Source organism: Canis aureus, chromosome X (genome assembly GCF_053574225.1).
Source record: "Canis aureus isolate CA01 chromosome X, VMU_Caureus_v.1.0, whole genome shotgun sequence".
NCBI lineage: Eukaryota > Metazoa > Chordata > Mammalia > Carnivora > Canidae > Canis > Canis aureus.
The window spans coordinates 109,761,181-109,780,298 of NC_135649.1; the positions used below are offsets into that span (position 1 = coordinate 109,761,181).

Below are 19,118 nucleotides of genomic sequence, written 5' to 3' on the forward strand. Positions count from 1 at the left end.
TCATAGTACAACACAACCAATAAAAATAGCTAGCATTAGAACTCAGAATGATACATTTACAATTTTGAAAGCTAGAAAACTTCAGGTATGATGGAATAGGTAAGAATGGAATAATGAAAAGATCAGTTCTAAGGAACACAATAAAACAGTGTAGTTTGCTAGAATCACAAAAGCACAACTCTCAGAATTGAAAGGAATCTCACATAGCATCCAGACCAATCAGCAATACTATTTTTAATATCCTATAACTTCCAGAAGTTAAAGAACTATTTGCTTATGATATAGCTTATGTCCTTCCATAATGGGGTCTGCACCTAACCTAGAAGCACATCAAAGCGTTCAGATTAACAGGCACAAGTTCTTTTTTACTGATCAGAATGTAAGTCTAACAAAATCTCCAAGGCCTGCCGAGGGTCAGTAGTAAAAGTGCTTTCTGCCAATCTGGAAAATCTTTTAAGGGGAAGGCGTTGGTCATGACTGCAAGATCAGGATGGGAATGGGCATACTTTAAGAATGTTAATGCTGGTGTGAGGGCAAGAGAAGGCCTGAGACACTAGTCCTAGGAGGAAGAGATCTGAGATGGGAAGTAGAGTCTCTATCCAATAAGATGAAAGTGACGGGGCCAGTGAGAAGGGTAATGAACAATAAACAGCAACAGGAGAAAAAGCCCAGGGTTTGTAGTCCCTTATGAGCACAAAATGCAGGGAAGACGAATCAGAGACCCTCTGCAGGGTCTTTTCAGAGATACTAGATAAACTAGAGCCCAAGGGAAGGAGGAATGATGAGGAAAACATCTTCAGACTGAGACTGAACAGAGGTGATGGGGCCAAGATTCAGGCAGGCAAAGATCCCAGAGACTAAAAAAAAAAGGAAATAAATTACCCTGAACTAAAAGGATGAAAGCTAGGAGTAAAGTGTGAGCAAGCATGTATCACAAAAGATACAAAAAGGAAGCCAAGGAGAAAGAAAAAGAAAAAGAGTACAAGTGGGAGAGAGAGGAGAAGCTAGATGGAAACATACACATACAGAAAGTTAGAGAAACAGAGGGAAAAAGCCTGGAAGATAGACACAGAGAGAGGTAGAGACAGAGAGAAGCCACTTGGAACACAGGCTCCTAAAAAGCTGTGTGTTGTACAAAAGGATGAAGACAGAAACTTGATCAGTTATAACCAATATTATACCATAACTTACCTCATTTGTCAAGTCTGGACCCTATGATTCTACCTGGTATAGGCAACAGACAGTTCCAAAAGGAGCAGCACAAGAGAAGGTCAAGTGGGTGATCACATCCATCTCAGGTACGGGACCTCTGAGAAGGCCCACCCAGCTAGTCACCTGGCACATTATCCAGGGCTGATCAAACAGCTGGGGTGGGGGTAGCAATCTCCCCCTACTCTGACATCCTCATAACATAACCCCTTTTATAAGGGGTCAAGAGGAAAGAGAGATTTCCAAAGACTCCCCTAAAAAAGGAAGGAATAAAGTTGATGGAATCAAAGCCAACCAACATTCATGTAGTACTGTGTATGTAGTAATAAGCCGGTGTTAGGTATCGGGTCTAGAGAGAAAAATAAAACAAGGAGTGTGACCTCAAGCTGCTCACAGACTCAAGGCAAGATGCCCAAAGGTTTAACAGAGGGTCAGACATCCAGGGCTTGAGTATAGCAGTGTGACACTTTCCCTGCTACCTCCCCTCCCCTGGCCACAGGACTAAAGTAGTCAGCTGATGTCTGAGAAGAAAATAATCAGTGAACAATTTTGCAAGTTACGATGGCAAGCAATAATGGATGCCAATATATTCATAACTTAACCAGAAGAAAAAGCCTGGGACTGTGCGAGCAGTGATAGCAATCTTTTGCTTACCTTAATTACTGAATTTCTAATTAATTTGGTTTACTGTATAAACATCACTTTTAAACCCAAACTTGACAGCAGTCTTTCCAAACGTATATATTTTGTCTTTTTAAGCAAACTAAGAGCAGCCTGTTTTATAAATCTATATGCTATGTGGATATCTATTCTACATATGAAACCATGAGGACTAGAAATGATATTCCCAATGGGAGCCTGAGAAAGGCAAAAATACCCTTCTCCTCTCCCTGGCCATTCGTTGGGATCTTGTTCTCTCTTCACACTGTACTGTTACTTGGGATTACTTCTTGCCTGAAAACCTCAGTGCTAACTGCTAAAACTGTGCCTAAGAGTAAACAGGCTTAGGGTGCCTGGGTGGCTTAGTCAGTTGAGCACCCAAATCTTGATTTCCGCTCAGGTCATAATCTCAGGGTCATGAGATTGAGCCCCACATTGGGCTCCATGCTCAGCAGAGTCTGCTAGAGATTCTCTCTCCCTCTGCAGCCCCGCAACCCTGGCCTCCACCCTTCTCCCCACTTGTGCAGGCACATTCTCCATCTCTCTCTCTCTCATAAATAAATAAATAAAATCTTCAAAAAAAAAAAAAAAAGAAAGAAAGAAAGAAAAGAAAAGAAAAGAGAAAACAGGCTTATAGGGAGGGTGGAGGTATTTTCCTATTAGTAAAGATGAATCTGACTGCATTAACTCTGCTTTTTTTTTTTTTTGTTCTGAGATAGTCTGGCTCATCTCCCAGTTCTTAACTGGATTCTGGATAGCTGAGATGGCCAGAATAACGACTCTGGATATTATACTACAATATCTCTATCACTTTAAAATATGCTATAGGAACTTGATCTTTCCAAGAAACATATACACTGCAGAAATACTCTCTTCCCAAAAGAAATGGGGAAGTACCACTATCAAGGAGAAAGAGACTGCCCTTAGGCAAGTGATAATTTAGGAACAGTGATTCACTATGTTACCACAGCAAGGCCATTCACATTTTTAAAAATTATCAAGCTGCATTTCTCTCAAATATACACAATATTGTGAACCAATGTGGTCTCTTGTTCAAGAAAAAAAAAATCAAGATAAGTCAAACTCATTAAATGACTTAGACCAGGTTAGATGTGATGCTCAAAGGAGAAGTATCATAGCAGCATTAACATGAGGGGCAGTGGGGACAAAAGAATACTGCAATTCAAAGCGGTAATTCTGAAACCCTCTCAAGCTTCCTAACAGCAATATCACAGTAGGGATGACTTGACAGAGGCTTGTCTAAAGTCTGAAGTTCAACGCCCCAATTATGCCTTTAATTCTTTTTAAAAAAACACAACTGTTTTCCAGTTTCTATATATATCTGGTCTAAACAAGCTCTACTCAAACTGACTATCAAAAAGACAGAAACAATATGTTTTTAATACTATTTATCCCACATTTGGATAGGCCTGCCCCCAAGGCCTCTCTGGGCCCCCTTCCTCAGGGGGCAGTTTCCTCACAATGCCCTAGAATGGAATGTGATGCTCCAAAGGCAGCCCACAACCCTTTCTTTGCAGATGAGACTTAGGGCTCAGAGTGAAGAGGGACAGTTTTAGAGTCAGACTACCAGTCATCTGGCTCTTCACTTCGGGGATAGGGGCACCTCACTTCACCCAGTTTCCCTGCCCCTGAGGGAAGTGATGGGGTGGCTGGACAGAACAATGGTGAGGATACAGGCCCAAGACCTGATATGCAGTGACTTGCCTGCCCTTTGTGGGGGGATTAGAACCTGGTCCAGGCCCCGTGGTCTGGCAGTGCCCTCTAGACACTCTGTGGTGGGTGGGTGGATTACAGAAGAGGTAGGAGGAAGGAAAAATAAAAGAAGAAGAGGTAGGATAGGGAGCCTGGCTGGTTCAACTGGAAAAGCACACAACTCTTGATCTTGTGGTCGTAAGCTGGATGTAAAACTTATTTAAAAAGGCCCCACAGTGGGTATAGAGCTTACAAAAAAAAAAGAAAAGAAAAGAAAAAAAAAAAAAAAAAAAAGAGGTGAGGAGAGATGTCCAAAGGAACCCAAGTCACCAAGTGATTAACATTTGTCTGGGACCATCTCCATCTGCCTGGTAGAGATCCAGGGAGAGACCCCTACCCAGTCCCTGGGTCCCTCCCTCTTGGAGATGCCCAAAGGCCAGACCTGACAAGGGTGGTGAGAGGTCAAAAAGGAGCCTAACCTCTACCCTTGGGCCACCCTGCGTGCTAGCCCTTCCAGAAGGCCCAACTGGAGGATCTGGCAACAGAGTAATAAGTTTTAAATCAATCAATCAATCAATCAATCAATCAATCTTAAGTTCTATGCTAAGGACTTGTTTTGCTAAAAAAAAATTTTTTTAAAAAGATACTAATTTTGATCTGACCTAATTGTGATAGAACGATGTTAATCCGTAACCAATTAATTCTCTTTTAAACATTACCACTCCATTATGCAACGTCCAAGAAAAAAAAAAAAACAATTTTTTCTATACAACTGAGACACTATCCTCATGGCTTGTCAAAGGCTCACTTAAAAACTATCAAAGCAGGTAACTGCCAGTTGTGCTTGTGCCCCCAGATTAATGTATGGGGGGACTGGTCTCCAGTCACATGGAAAAAGAATGCACTAAAGTTTCTCAGCAAAGCAAGTGGAGGGGAGACACTTGACAAGTCATACTGAAGCTAGAGGACATCCGTGGTAAAACACCACTGCAGCTAACAGTAACAAGTCACTGCGTGCCAGGCACTGCTCTGGGTGCTTTTGTTGTTTTCCTTCATTTAATGATCACATGAATCCTGTGAGGGAGGTAGGATTCTTAGGCCTATTTTTACAGATGAGGAAACTGAGGGACAGAGGTTAAAGTCACACGGACAGAAGGTGACATTAATCAAGATGTCCTCTTTCCTGAGTCCAACCTCTCAGGCACTAATGTTAAAACTCTCATTTAGTACATATGAGTGGAAACTGTGCTTATAAAAATCTTTACAACTTTAAAAACATTGTCTTTGTTAGTGTTTTAAAAATAACTAAGTTATTTTTACCATAGGGCGCAGTAGTACTAAAACCTTGATCCAACCCTGCCAACAGGGTGAAAACTGCATAAGCACACAGGGTCAGGAGTACTGAGGGACTCAAGACACTTCTGTGACTTTGGGCAATAAACACCAGAGCTGGAAATCTGACAGAATGGCCCTATTCTAAATTTGCAATGTTACAGGGATGCACCATTTTATTCTGAGTAGAGAACTTAGTAGTTTTATGAAGTACACATAAACACCACTCACATCTGGATTCTGGGCAGTCTCTTTGGGCAGCTGAGAGTAGACAGTCTACATTATTATTAGTTTTTTAAAAGGTCCTTAATCCCCAGGCAGATCTGCTGACAAGACTTAATACATGATACAACTCTCCCTAAATTTTTACTACACGACACAAAGAGATAAAAGGATAAGCAGAGCCAGCACATCATTTTAGCCTGTGACTACCGTTAGGCTTTTTTGTGGTAGCGTAAAGGGTGTTTCTCCATTTCTTTCCTTCCACCCTGAATGCAAGTCAGGTGGCACAGAGGTCAAAACTGCAAGCTTTCTAGTCAGACCCCGTGGGGGGCTAGATCTTGGCTCCCCTCTCCTCTCTGCTAAGGGCTGCCCAGGCAAGCACTTTCTCATTTTGAGGCTGCAGCTTTCTTGTCTGTGGAAGGGGAGCCGCTCCCACCCCAAAGGCTGACTGAGAACCACGTGAGCCTGGCACAGGAAGTGCTAAGCAACATGCATGCTCTGTGATACAATAGCAACAAAAGAGATAGTGAAAGATAGCATTCCTTTTTCTTTTTTTTTTTTTTTTTTGAAAGATAGCATTCCTATCAGAAGAACACAATGGAAGATATGTGAGGCATTTAGTGACCAAGCAGATTTTTTTCTTCTTTTACGTGATATTTAATATAAATGCTGAACTTGAAAGAAAACATTACAAATAATGATAAAACACAGTCTCCTAATCAAACAATCTCTCTTGAGAAAGCAAGCAAGCTAAAAAGTGTATCCAGAATTCTTTGAAATCTCAAATCTACAATTAGAAAAAAGGAGAGTAAAAACAAATCAAAATACCCACCATGGATCAAATGCTGGTTGTCTTTTTGAGTGGTTAGTTCCGGAACTGCTCTCTGATGGTAGGGAAGAAACTCTGGTTGATACATTATTTTCATGGAAAGAATTGTCGGGACGAGGAGATGGCACTGAATAACAAAAAAGTCAGTCACTGATGGACTTTTTTGGGCAAAGCAGTTCTTAACTTATTCAACTGCATTCTCTCTCACACAAATCAAACAAGTAAGTCAAAACCCCCCTTCTCCTTTATATACCTTTTGTGTTTTCTGAGGATGGAGGCATTCCAGGGAACATTATCCATCCCCCCAGTGATTACAACATTAGTTTGCAAGGATAAGTTAACATCAGGCAGTATACATTCGAAACATAAATTGACTTGTCAGCTGCTTAAATGAAGAAGATTGCAGGATATTTAAAAGTATGAATAGGACAGCCTCCTCTCACTGTTTTTGACATTCTTTGAAATTGAGGCTTTCCTACATCATAGATCCAACTATGCAAAATCTATTCTTAGTCTGAAGTGACTCTTAACAATATATGTGCTACAGTATACTAACTGTGCTTTAAGCCTTACACTTGGGAGGCAGAGTCAATTTTGTATTTTTTTAAACTAAATTCCAAAGAAATTCAGTTATTTGCAAAAATACTATTTTTCTCTAAGTTCTCAACCCAGGAATGAAGAGAAAGACAAGCCACAACATATGTGGGTACTTTTCTGCCCCTTGTTGGGAGTGGGATGGAGGGAGGCTGTTAGGCTTTTTCTCTAAGTTTTTAAGCTTGATCATAAATCAAAATATATTGCAAATTTCATCACAAAGGAATATACAGGCTAAATATCAAGATAAATGACACCATTTCACCTGACTCAGGTGAAACCAGTAGGACTAAAAACAGGAAGTATTCTGGAAACATCTGTCATTTCAATGGTACCACTAAATCTTCATCCAGTTAGATTTAGTAGAATCACTGAAATGACAGATATCTCCAGATGTTTCACCTAGTTAAGTCTCTTCCTTCTATTTCTGGACTTTCTAAAATAAAAATGTTCTACCTGCCAAATCTTGAAGTGAATTATGAGGAAGACAAATGAGGGGCTTTGCTGATATGAACCAATTTAATTCACTTGCAATCAAAATAAAACTGTCATTCCTAATTAATCAAAACTTTGTTAACATTTTATATTAAAGTATATGCTCCAGACACCTATAGAAATAACACAGGTATGGTCCATTTTGGAAGTAAAACTTATAGTAACAGAAAAAAAGGTATTTGCTCATGTACACAATATTTTAATTAACTTTAATCTGGATTAAAATTTTAGCCCCTTAAGATTCTAAAGTAACCACAGCAGGAGGAAAAACAGAATGCATTAAATGGCATATTCAATGCCCTATACTTTTTCCAAATGGGGGGCTAGGAGGAAACAAGTAGCCTAATTCAATACACATTTAGTCCTAAATAACACTTCTATACATTTATTTAGCCTCAAGTTCTTAGTTAAAATGACCAAGCAACTGTCCATGTTCTCCCCCAATTCATGTCCCCTCCAGCTGTCCCCCCAAATCAACAGAATAGTAAAAAGCCAAATGATGTGGGTGAGGGCAACTATAGAAGGTCATGATGACTCTTAGGAGGCCTTGAGAAGCTAAGCCTTTGGAAACCCAGAACCTTGCCCCTACTCTGGTGGGCTTGCTGTTAGTCACCCCACAGGGGCTAGAGCTCTGGAGGGGCTCTCATTCATTCTATTGCTACATAGCTCTTCAAAGGGGATGCCTTTTTCTGTCAACATCTCCTAAATCCATACAGCCTCCAAAGCCTCTGTTTCAGCTGTCAGTTAATCATCGAAGCACATTTTTCAGGCTATGCAAGTATACTTGAAGATACTCTTTCATCCAATCAACAAATATTTATGAAACTGTCAGACAGTGTGCTAGTCAATGAGGGTAAGAGAGGAAAATATGATAAAGGGCCTTGCAACCTTGTGAGAGAGAAATGAAGACCGAGAATCAAGTCTGTGTCATGTTAGAGGCCTAGACAAGGAACCATGGATAGAGCAGAGAAGAAAATGTTTTACTTTGTCTGGGTGGAAAGGGAAGACATCATACTGCAGAGGATTTCAAACTAGAGCCTTACATGGGACAAAAATAAGCTATCCAAGTAAAGGGGGGAATGTGTTTCAGATCGGAGGAGCAGCAGCTGGAGAGGATGGCAAGGACCAGGGCATGGGATATCTGGAAAGTCATCTTAAGGAATCTAGATCTTGTTGTGATGGCAATGGGAAACCACTGGAGGGCCATCAGCAGGTGAGAGAGGACTGGGGGCAGGCGGTGGGTTGCCTTGCTCTATTTTTGCCCTGTAGCATTTATCTTTTACTGTTCTACATTATTATTACATTTAGTGTAGTTCTCTCCTTGTGAGAATGTGAGCTCTGTGAAGGTGGAGACCTCTGGCTGTCTCATTCATGGACATGTTCTAAGCTAGAACAGTGCCAGGCATACAGGTGACCTCAATAAATATTTTAGGACTTAACTGAATGAATGAGTGGTATGGCCAGGACACAGCTTCAGATGGATCATTCCAGAGACTGATGTGATGGCAATTTTGGGAGATAGGGAGATCAGCTGGGAGGCTACTCAAAGAACTCAAGTCAGAAGCCATGAGGGCCTGAACCCGAAGCAGGGAAAAGTATTGGAAGGCGACAACACAGACAAGGATGGCGTTGACCTGAAGTCAAGTCAGTGAAGTGTAGTGGAGGGCATGGGCTGGAGGTGCAGGGAAGGGGAAGGTAGAGAGGACCCGGGTGGGTGCTCAGAGCTGGGCTTACCTCGGTAGAAACTGCCAACTCTCCTCGGAACAGGGTCATTGTACAGGTGCCGATTTTCTTTGGGGGCGGCACCATCATCAGAGTGAGGGTCATGATATGCTCCACCCTGAGACAAGAAAGAGGTTTATAAAAAGTTACAATAGAGTGGTGATGAGGTGGCTTATGAACTTAGAATAGTACCTAACTGATCTAGAATTTACTCCAGGATCTTTTAGAGAGAAAATTCAGAATTATGGCATGAGGAAAACTACTTAACATTTTAAATGTGAGCCAGTTTGTTATTTGTGGGAGACTGGGTATGAAGAAATTTTAAAAGATAGGCTGTAATAATGTCAAATGACCACTCTTTACAAACAAGTTTTATCATAAAAGTTAGCAACTTGTAGAGAATTCAGACCTCAGACTTCTGCCTTGCATGGAACGAAGAGGTGCCCTCTCTGGAAGATTCTTTAACAGAAGATCGAGCCACAGTCATCTCTGGAGGGAGCTGTTCTCCAGGCTGAAAGTCAAATTTAAAAGGATTTATAAGAGTGTCCTGTTCCTAGGGATGAAAATCACCTAAATCACCATGGGCTTTATTTGGCATAATTAGTACCTTCACCAGCTAAAATAAAAAATGTTAGTTGGCTAAAATACAAATTGTCCCATAAAAGAGTGAATCATTTGATGAATGTAAAAGAATTCAAACAAATGTCACACAGATGGAAAGTGAAATTCTCATTAAAGTTAAGGCAAGCAGGGAAAGAATTAAGCTGAAAATAGTTCAATTAATTATTAAAAACAAAGAAAATTATCTTCCTAATATCTAGATAGTCATGGTTCTCTGTAGCACTCTAATTAGATTCTATTAGTTAATCCAAAATTTCTCTAGCAGATTTTTCCAAAAAGAACTATGCAGATCCAAAATTATTTTTCATTAAGAACTTAAATGGCAGATCCAGATGAAATCAAATGTTCTTTGGATATATCATGGAAGAGAATCAGTATTCCTAATCATTTGTCTTAAAATTTCCTAACTACTGTAATTATATGTACTTAAGTTTTCTTAATCTTCTCTAGGATAACCGTACTTGTATTTCATGTAATTTTCTTAACATCTCAGGCGACACTGCCTATTTCCCTCAAGGAAGTGAGACACAAGCTAAGAGCAGCCTTGGTCCACAATGGTGTTCACTGAAGGGAAAAGAAGCACCTCATACCCTCGAGGAAAACAGGATTAAGGAACAAAATTACCAAGCCATTAGGAGGACTTAGCTGCATTGTGTATCTGCACATTACACACAGAATTTTATTCTTGAGCCTTACACGATGTATCAAAAACATTTTATTTAAACTTTAAATAGGATTCTTTGTCTCCCTCAACTCCCCAAATGTACTATGAAATAATATTCTTTTATCTGATGTAGACTTTCTTCTTCCTAATTTGTGATAAGATCTCATTTGAATTTTAGCACCTGTAGAGTTTACAAAGCTCTCTAGCAAAGTTTTTAAGAAAATAAATGATTTATATCTAACCTAAACTCTTAGGTGACAATGCTAGTTCAGTCCCCTTCTTCTCGAAGGTGGCTGCAATATTTTGTAAGAGTGATTCCCATCATTTACTTGTGGCTTTAGTCACTTGTCAAACCATCTGCCATCTTTGTGCCTTTAAACTTGTACTATCTTGCAGCTTGGTACTGTACCTCCCGAACTGGACTTAAAATTCTGTAACAGCTGGGTCTGTGCTTAGCCCACAGTAACCACTTATAATTAGATTATCTCCACCATGTTCACAGTCTTTTTTCTGGAACTCTGAGAACCAGTCCATTTGTTCTTTCTCCAAGTTATAGCTTTTTTTTTCTTATCTCCTCTATTTACACTATGCTGCATGCCAGCACACTTTACCTAGTTTTGATCTCCATCTCATGTTTATGGGCAGCTGCCAAGGCTCTATAGATCTTTCTAGGCCCCAGAGGTTCTCTCTTCTCTAGAGGGACTCCTCCAACCACTGTTCTGACTCCAGTCATGGCATCTCCCACCATGTGCCATCTCCTCCATGTGCACGTGTACATTTCCCATTTCTCCTCCTCTTACCTGGGTACCAGTCTCTCCAACTTCATGGAGGACTGCTCTGCTTAGGGGCCCAGGGTCACTTCTGCCTCAATAGGTCAGCATGATACAGTACAAAGAATGCTGGCCTAGGGACTGAGACATTGTCCCACGATCCCAATCCTGCCTTGGACTATTTGGATAAACTTGGGCAACCCGCCTAACTTCTTGGATCCTCCGCACATTCATCTATGAAATGAAGAGGTTGAATTAGGGGACTTCAAAAGTCCTTTGTCCTACCCTGAAAAGGAGCTCCTAGGGAAGAAGCCTGAAGGTTTCCTTTATCCTCTATTCAATTCTTCAATTCACACATTGTGTTGTTTGTACATCTGAGGAGTCTTTAAGACCTACCATTTCCCATGAGCACTGACTTAGTCTAGAACATACTCCGCTTTCCTCATGCTTGATTTACTCCAAAAGCCACCTCAAATCTCACATTTTTCACTACAGCAGTGTGGAACAAGTTGCAATCCCCACAGCACACCATGCTATTTACTGTCTCTACTAGCCTCCCCCTCTTTTCTGCCCTCTCTTCCAGAGACTCCACTTCCTCCCCTAGTTAAGCCTCAGAAATCTCTTCTCAGATATCACCTCCCCTGGGAACTGTCCATATCCCCTGCCTGGACTATGCTGTGCCTCTGTCAATGGCACACTGGCCTCTGGCACCGGCCTCACGGTATAGCCATGACTGATCCCTGGTAACTGGGCCCCAACACGCATGCCAAGAGGACAGGGGCCATACCTTCCTCATCATTCTCAAGAGAGCCTACTGTGGTGTCTCATGCCATCAACACCTGAACACATCCTCATTCTTCAGCCATCCACAACTTCTTTTCTTTCTATATCCTAGCTCAGAGCAAGATCTTTAGTTGCTCCCAAAGTCATTTCTGACTTCTCCTATTTATGATCTTTCTCTGTTCTCAACTCCTATTTATAGTCAGTGCCATAGTAATTTGCTTCTTAATTATTTCATTGTGATCATGTATAATTTACTGTTCCCTGAGAGAAGATAAGTTTGTCAAGGGCAAGGACCCTACCTCAAACTCTTCTGTGTCTGAGAACACCTAGCATAGAGAGTGTTAAACATCTAGAAAACAGCCCCCGCCATCATGGAAGCAGCAACAATTAAAATGTATTGGATGCTCTGTGCCAAGCACTGGGCATGGTGCTTTATACACCATGTTTAAACCTTACAACACTACTTGGATGAGGAATCTGAGGCTAAAAGATTATATCACTTTCACAAATTTACATAGTTGGAAGCAGACTACAGAACTGGGACACAAACCTAGGTCAACCTGGTTTCCCAACCTGAGCTCTTAGCTACTTCGCTACACCAACTGCTCCATTACTGACAGTCTCCAGCCCATCTTCAGCACCCATCCTGCTAAACCTCCCATTACATATTCCATCCATATTTCCTGAAGTTCTGACACACGCTGATGAATCTATTTTTATACCCTCGAAAAGAGGAGTATTTTCCCTACACAAAACTCTTCTCTCTTTCTAAGAGAGCTTTTTAGAGCTTTCTCTTTCTGAGAAAGAGGGCTTTTCTCTACCCTCACTTCTTTGCTGCAGATGAATGTTTCATATCATGAAAATATAATTTAAAAAACGTGTTCTGTTGTAGGAATGCTACTTCTTTTAAATAGGTTACTGTCAGCAGTTCTAGAGGTTGAAAAATCAGTAAGATGGAGGAAGCATTAAGATAAAAACATTGCCTTGAGATTTAAAAACAATCCAAAAGACTGTAAATTGACATTTATTTTGGCTTGAAGTTAAATTTACCTAGGGTTCTACATAAATTAGAAATGTTTCAATTCAGTGAAAATATCGAATAAGGTAGAAGTAAAAGGGTACGATTCAAGCAAATGTGGTCTGGAGAGATTAGAGAAAATCTCTACAAATCACACTAAATTTGGGGAAAGTTAAAAAAAATAAATAAATAAATAAATTTGGGGAAAGTTAAAAACTAACCCATACAACCGATTGATTCTATAATAAATCAAAATAGGATTTTCTCAACAAAATATGCCAGAAAGGAACACTTAAGAAGCAGATTTCTAAAAATAAGTTTTGTTGAGTTCTCCTGAATACTCAACAGTGGACCTTAAATTAATTTTTTTAATAGATAGTCCTTTGAGTACTGCTTCCCTAAATGCATTCTATCAAAAAAGCACAACCTCCTATAGTAGGGAAAATTAAAGACTGATCCTATTCACACCCCACACCACCTTCCCATGATGAGCTAACAGATCCAGTCAAGGTCCAAGTTGTACCTGAGGTGATAGGAGCTGCAGGCTGTTGGCCCTGGCCGCCATTCCTTGCCCTACGCTCAAGCTTCCGTCTAAGCCTTTGGCTCTCACTTTGTCCCGGGTCACGTACATGGAATGCCTATGTGGACGCTGCTGGGAAGAGAAGGGGCTAGTATAGCCCAGTCCATAAGAAAAAGATTCATGAGGTGCAGACAGAGAATGGGAATGGCTGCTGTCCATGTGCTCGGGCAGTTTCAACTCCTCCATCGTTTTAGAATGCCTGGTTGTGGTTCGGCGTGAGTCAAGAGTGCCCTCGCTTCGATTATTTCTCCCGGAGGGGCTGAGCAAAGTTCTTGTGTCACTGTGCCTGGTAGGGGTTGGGCTGGTAGGAGAGTTCAAGTCCAAGCAGCTGGATGGGAAGTACCTACTGGTATTGGACTCTGCAATTTGGGCCCTGGCTTCAGAAAGGTTGCTCACAGACTTGGAGTCACTCAACGCCCCGTGGCTTTTGGCCTTGGTCCTGTAAGAGGGACTCCTAGAGGACTGGGGAATAGTGTCAATGTAGCTATGCCGACTCTGCTTCTCAGTGGGCTGCAGTGTCCCGGCTTTGCTCTGAGAGCTTTCCATAAATGAGTGCCGGTTCTGCTGAGATCTGCTGCTTGACTTGAGGTACTTTGTGCCTGGGCCTTCGGAAGGTTTTGGGTCAATATTAAAATCAAACTCTGTCTTTGACTTGGCTTCTTTTGGGCTGAGAAGATGTGGTATGTTATTGTTGGTTAGATCTTTGCTGGTAGACCCAGGTTGGCTGCTTGCTTGGTAGGTTTTGGTGTGCATGGGACTAAGAGTAGCTCCAGCAAGATTTCCATTTAGGAAGCTTTCGTTGGCAGGCAGACCTTCGTCAGCCCGAGGCAGACCCACACTTAGGTTCTGGATGTCCTTGCTGTTGGATCTGTGGTGTGACTGCAAAGCAGTACTTTTGCTGGCTTGGTTTCTATGTTAAAAACAAAAGAAGTATATTAGTTTCCTTCAATAGCAGACACAAAAAGTATCGTTTAAAAAGTGGGGGGGCGGGGGGGGCCGCGGGCACGCTTGAGTGGTTCAATCATTTAAGTGTCTGCCTTCAGCTCTGGTCATGATCCCAGGGTCCTGGGATCGAGTCCTATGTTGGGCTCCCAGCTCAGCAGGGAGTCTGCTTCTCCTTCTCCCTCTGCCTGCCACTCCCCCTGCTTGTGCTTGCTCTAATAAATAAATAAAATCTTAAAAATATATATACACATGCACACACCCCTAAAATACCTCAAAGACTAAAAACATTAACTCATATGCCAACAAATAACAAGTAACCATGGAAGTAAGCTGTTTAGATCAAGTCACTCTGTAATAAAGCACTGGTCCTGATGAAACAATTTTGACATCCTTAAATGTTCAACTAACTTGTAGCCAACATGAGTTCTAACTAATAATCTGGGAAAATAAGTTTTTGCGTGCTGGTGCTCACATGAGTGTTTGTTTGTTAGGAACATCTGATAAGAGAGCTAAGCTATAACAAACTCTTTATAACTCTGAATGTCAGAGGCAACATTTAGACTTGAAGGTCATGATGTTCCTTGAACTTCCCTTTTATTTGTAAAACTCACTGCCTGCTTCAGAGATACATACTCACAGCACATACAGACACCAGTACTGTCTTTTGTCTTTAGTTTATATCATCAAAGAATCAGAGTTCTTGCAATATACTCAATAAAAGAAAATGACACTCTAAAACGAAATGTAAACTCTGTTGGAAAACATCATGATTAAGGTTTATGTTTTAGAGAGGTGGCAATACTTTTAGGGCACTTCAGATACCTCCATATACACTAAACAGGAATGTTTCAGTCTTTACCTGAAATCACAGGGATCTAGAGAGTTAATTTCTCTCCAGAAGACACAATTTATTCTTTTCATCATCTCACACGTCATTATTCCAAACTGACTGAGGCTTTCTTTAGGATTTAAAGCTTCATTTCCTTCTTGGCTTAAAATACAAAATATAAATCCAGAGGAAAACCTTGTCCTCTATTGGAAAGCTGAAACTGACCTCACAGCAAGGTCAGTTTCTTCTACTGCAACTATTTAAAGAAGCATAGTCTGAGATAGGAGAATGTTTTTAAATGAAAAATAATGTACACAACTCTCTTTTTACTATGCATTCCAAAAATGCTGCTGCAAATATTGCTTTTGCTAAAGATGGTTTGACATGGGAGAGTTTTGTTCCCATCACAAACTAATTGAAAAGTCACATTTTTTTGTCTATATAATGGTAATCTGTGAAACTATGCCTTTCCATTTTCCCTGAAAATCTACCGCTCAGGCATCAAAAGTAAGGGCTCTTTTCCCATCCTCCTACCATGTTTAAAAAAAAAAAAAAAAAGTATCTGATATCAAGAAAGCCTGTAACAGTTGTGGAAGACCTCATCTCCTAAATGCATTCACTGATCTCTCCTAATTCAGTCACAAGAATTGCAGCATCAAATAAGGTGCTTTAATATGAGCTAACTAAATAAACAGCAGGTCCTAGACCTAGAAAGAAATTACAAAGAAACAAGAATTTTGGGGTACCTGGGTGGCTCAGTTAAGTGTGGGACTCTTGATTTTGCATAAGGTCATGACCTCAGGGTCCTGAGATTGAGCCCCACATGGGACTCTGCACTCAGCAGGGAATCTGCCTCTCTTCCTCTTCCTCTGCCCTCCCCCCATCACCTTACACTCCCTAAATGAATAATTTAAAAATTTTTTAAAATAAAAAAGAAACTAAAGTTTCACCTTCTGCTAAATGATGCCAACTGACTCTATCTCCAGATCAACATAGAGCAGTCATCATATCCTAAGGTATCAGGTTGGCTTTTTTGCAACCCCCTCTTTTTTTTAAAGAGAGAGAGCACGTTGGTGAGACGGTGGTAGAGAGGGGGCAGAGGGAGATCTTAAAGCAGATTCCATGCTGAGGGCAGAGCGGGTTTGATCCCAAGACCTGAGATTAAGACCTGAGCCAAAATCAAGAGCCAGAGGCTTAATGACTGAACCAGCCAGGTACCCTAAAGGTATCAGGTTTTAAACCATCAGAGTCCTTTGTCAACTTTTATCTCTGTAACTAAAATATCTTAGCAACTTTTCAAAAACCCAATCAATAATATGCAAATAGTCTAATCCATAAGTAGATCTAAGTTTGCTGGTTATCTTCTATTTACCCAACTCCCTACCTGTTCTCCATTTCGCTCTGCCCCATTCAGGGCCTCAGGAGCTTAATGGTGCACACTGCATCACCCAGATCCCTTGCCACCTAACTCTTAGTTGGGTTTAGCAGTGCAAGGGGCTGGGGGTGGTCTCTCCTACTCCTCCCCAGCATCAGCACCCTAACTCAGATCATAGCTGTGCCTGTCCAGATTACAGCTCTCATGGGGTGGATTCTCCTGCCTGATTCCCCTGGGCTATCATATTCCCACTTCCTCCCCTTTCTCCTTCAGGTCTAGAGAAGGTAATAGCGGAGATAGCACATGCCGATATTGTGTAATGCCTGAAGCTCCAAAGAAAATCAGAAAAGGATAGAGAAGATTGAGGCCAGCTGCTAGAGCTTTTGAAACTGTTGGAAAACACTTATCTCAAAGTAGAGCACAAACCTACATGTTAGGAAGAACATATTCATAGCAACATAAGATACAATTTCTAATATGACAACGGAGGCTATAACGTTAAGGTAGAAACATTTATCAAAGAGTCAGGTTTCTATAAAAGTACAAAGAGCCTAAACTGCTATTCTGAAAGCTTCTGTCTTAGTATTAATTTGAAGCCATTGAGCTTTGCACATAATTCTTAAGTAGAAAGGGCATCAAATTGTCTTCAAATTGGAGTTCTGCCAAAGCACAACAATAAAAAAACTGCTCTGAAAATTCCATAGATCTCTTTGGCACACAACTATAAGGAATCTGTGTTAAACTGCCAAGCATTTAAGAGGATTTTATATATAAACCCTTCTGAAATGGCTGGCAGGACAGATAGTTAATCTCTTTAGTTAAAATAACTTTTCAAAGTAAACATCAAAGATGCAAAGCTATACTTTTATGGAGAAGGATGGCAAAGCAGAATTGGTGAGAGGGCAGGGCAGGCTGAAACACCATCCCACCATATCCAAGGTCAGGAGAACCTCAGCATAGTCTGACAGAGACCTAGGAAGGGGCAAGGTAATGCAAGAGTCCACTGCCTCTTCTACAGAGATGTGAACTTGGACAACAGCTACAAGCTGTGTGAATGTGTCTCAGGGACGAGGCAGCTGAGTGTTTAAGTGGCAGCCAATGTGCTATGATGCTGTGAGTACCTCTACAGTAGTGCTGGGAAGTCCAAGTTAGCCACAGTCTGTGTAGAATTAGTGTCCCCAACAAGAAGGAATTCCATAGAGGAAATATGAACCATAGACAATGTAGAGAAAAGGACAGTTCCACATACATGTAAACTGAGCTGAGATCATTCCTGGAGAAACCACTCAGGACTTTTTCTTGTAAAATTCCACAAAGTGTAAAGACCTAAAAACGAATTCTTCCACAGATTTTATTTACTTATAATTTCTATTCTCGTCTACTTTAAAAGAAGATTTGGGTGGACTCCTAGAAGACCCATATCAACTCATCACCACACATATCCTCCTCACCACATTTATCCTCCTTGATAGAATAGTCCTAAAGAGAGTTCCCAAGGAGAGCCTCAGATCCCCACTGGGATCTCTCAAGTGATGTCATTAGAGGACAAATACATAGGTCCCCTTTCATGGTATGGGTTATACCACTAATCACTATAGCAAAAAGCAAAAACTTATCATCAGTCTACTGAACTTTATATCCTTGGGATCTTTCTTCTTTGCAAATGTAAGCTAGAGGAGTCAAGTGATAATTAAGGTAGAAGAGAGACAAAAGTACCCGAACTAAAACTACGAGTGATCCCAGATAAGACAAAGGCATAATATGAACTTCTTAAATGGAAAAGAGTAGCTAAATGATGACTATTATTCTTTAGTGTATTAAAATCTCATGGAAACAAACAACAAAGTAAATACAAACTTGGTTAAACAGAATTTGAATCTGTTCACAGGCCTTGAAAAAAAAAAAGTAAGAGACAAAAAGACCCCCAAAACAAATAAAACAATCCAGGTAAGAAAGGCCTGTCTTTCTTAAAGGCCACATCTTATAAGATGTGAGGGAAACAAAAATCAAAACCAATCATTTAACAGAGTAAAGAGTTGTAAAAAATAATCACACCATCACAGTTAAGCAGAGAAAACATAGGATGAGTGATTATTGCCAATTTATGAATATGTTCACAGGTCTCAGAAAAGTACCAGGTCTTGGGCTTTCAACTTCTAATAGATTAAGAATAATTATTCTACATGCAGAGAAAATTTCAGTGAAAGGAGAAAAAAATTATATTCAAAAAGCTTCATATTAAGAATTATCATATTCTGTTTTTCTTTTAATAGTAGATGAACAAAACTACTCACTACTTCCAGAGTCTGAGCAATACCAGATAAGACCAGCTTCTTGGGAGAGGAGGGAAGACAAGCCCCCCATCCCAGAAATAGAGTTGTTGTTTTTTTAAAGATTACATTAAAAATTTTTAAAAAGCAGCAATTTTAATCACTATCTACCAAACTGACTTTACTATTTCCATATTCTAATGAAAAAATAACTTCTCAACTCAACGATTAAAAGAACAACAAAAACACAAGAGCCTTCTAATAGAACCAAACCTACTTGGTTCGGTTGCAAAGACTGTCCCAGGTGCCCTCCTACCCATTTGTGTTTGGTATCCTCTTCTCTCTCCAGAAATCCCCTTGCCCTCACCCACACTTTTGCCTCTAAGTATCACACCTGCATCCCATTTATATAGAATCTTCTAAGTTCATAAGGCTAGAAACCCCCTTAGTTGCTAACCTATGCTACCTTTCTCAGGAAATGCATAGG

General features: G+C 40.6%; 1 protein-coding gene across 21 annotated transcripts in view; it reads right to left on the reverse strand.

Annotated features, from left to right (window-relative positions):
- Positions 1-19,118, reverse strand: part of CDKL5 (cyclin dependent kinase like 5) — a 216,971-nt gene that overhangs the window by 23,601 nt on the left and 174,252 nt on the right. For all 21 annotated transcript variants that reach the window (XM_077888507.1, XM_077888493.1, XM_077888490.1 and 18 more), the window contains 4 exons: positions 13,156-14,122; positions 9,186-9,287; positions 8,789-8,894; positions 5,969-6,092 (listed from right to left, as the gene is read on the reverse strand). In XM_077888507.1, coding sequence (XP_077744633.1) covers positions 5,969-6,092; positions 8,789-8,894; positions 9,186-9,287; positions 13,156-14,122 — 1,299 coding nt within the window. The remainder of the gene's footprint in view (positions 1-5,968; positions 6,093-8,788; positions 8,895-9,185; positions 9,288-13,155; positions 14,123-19,118) is intronic.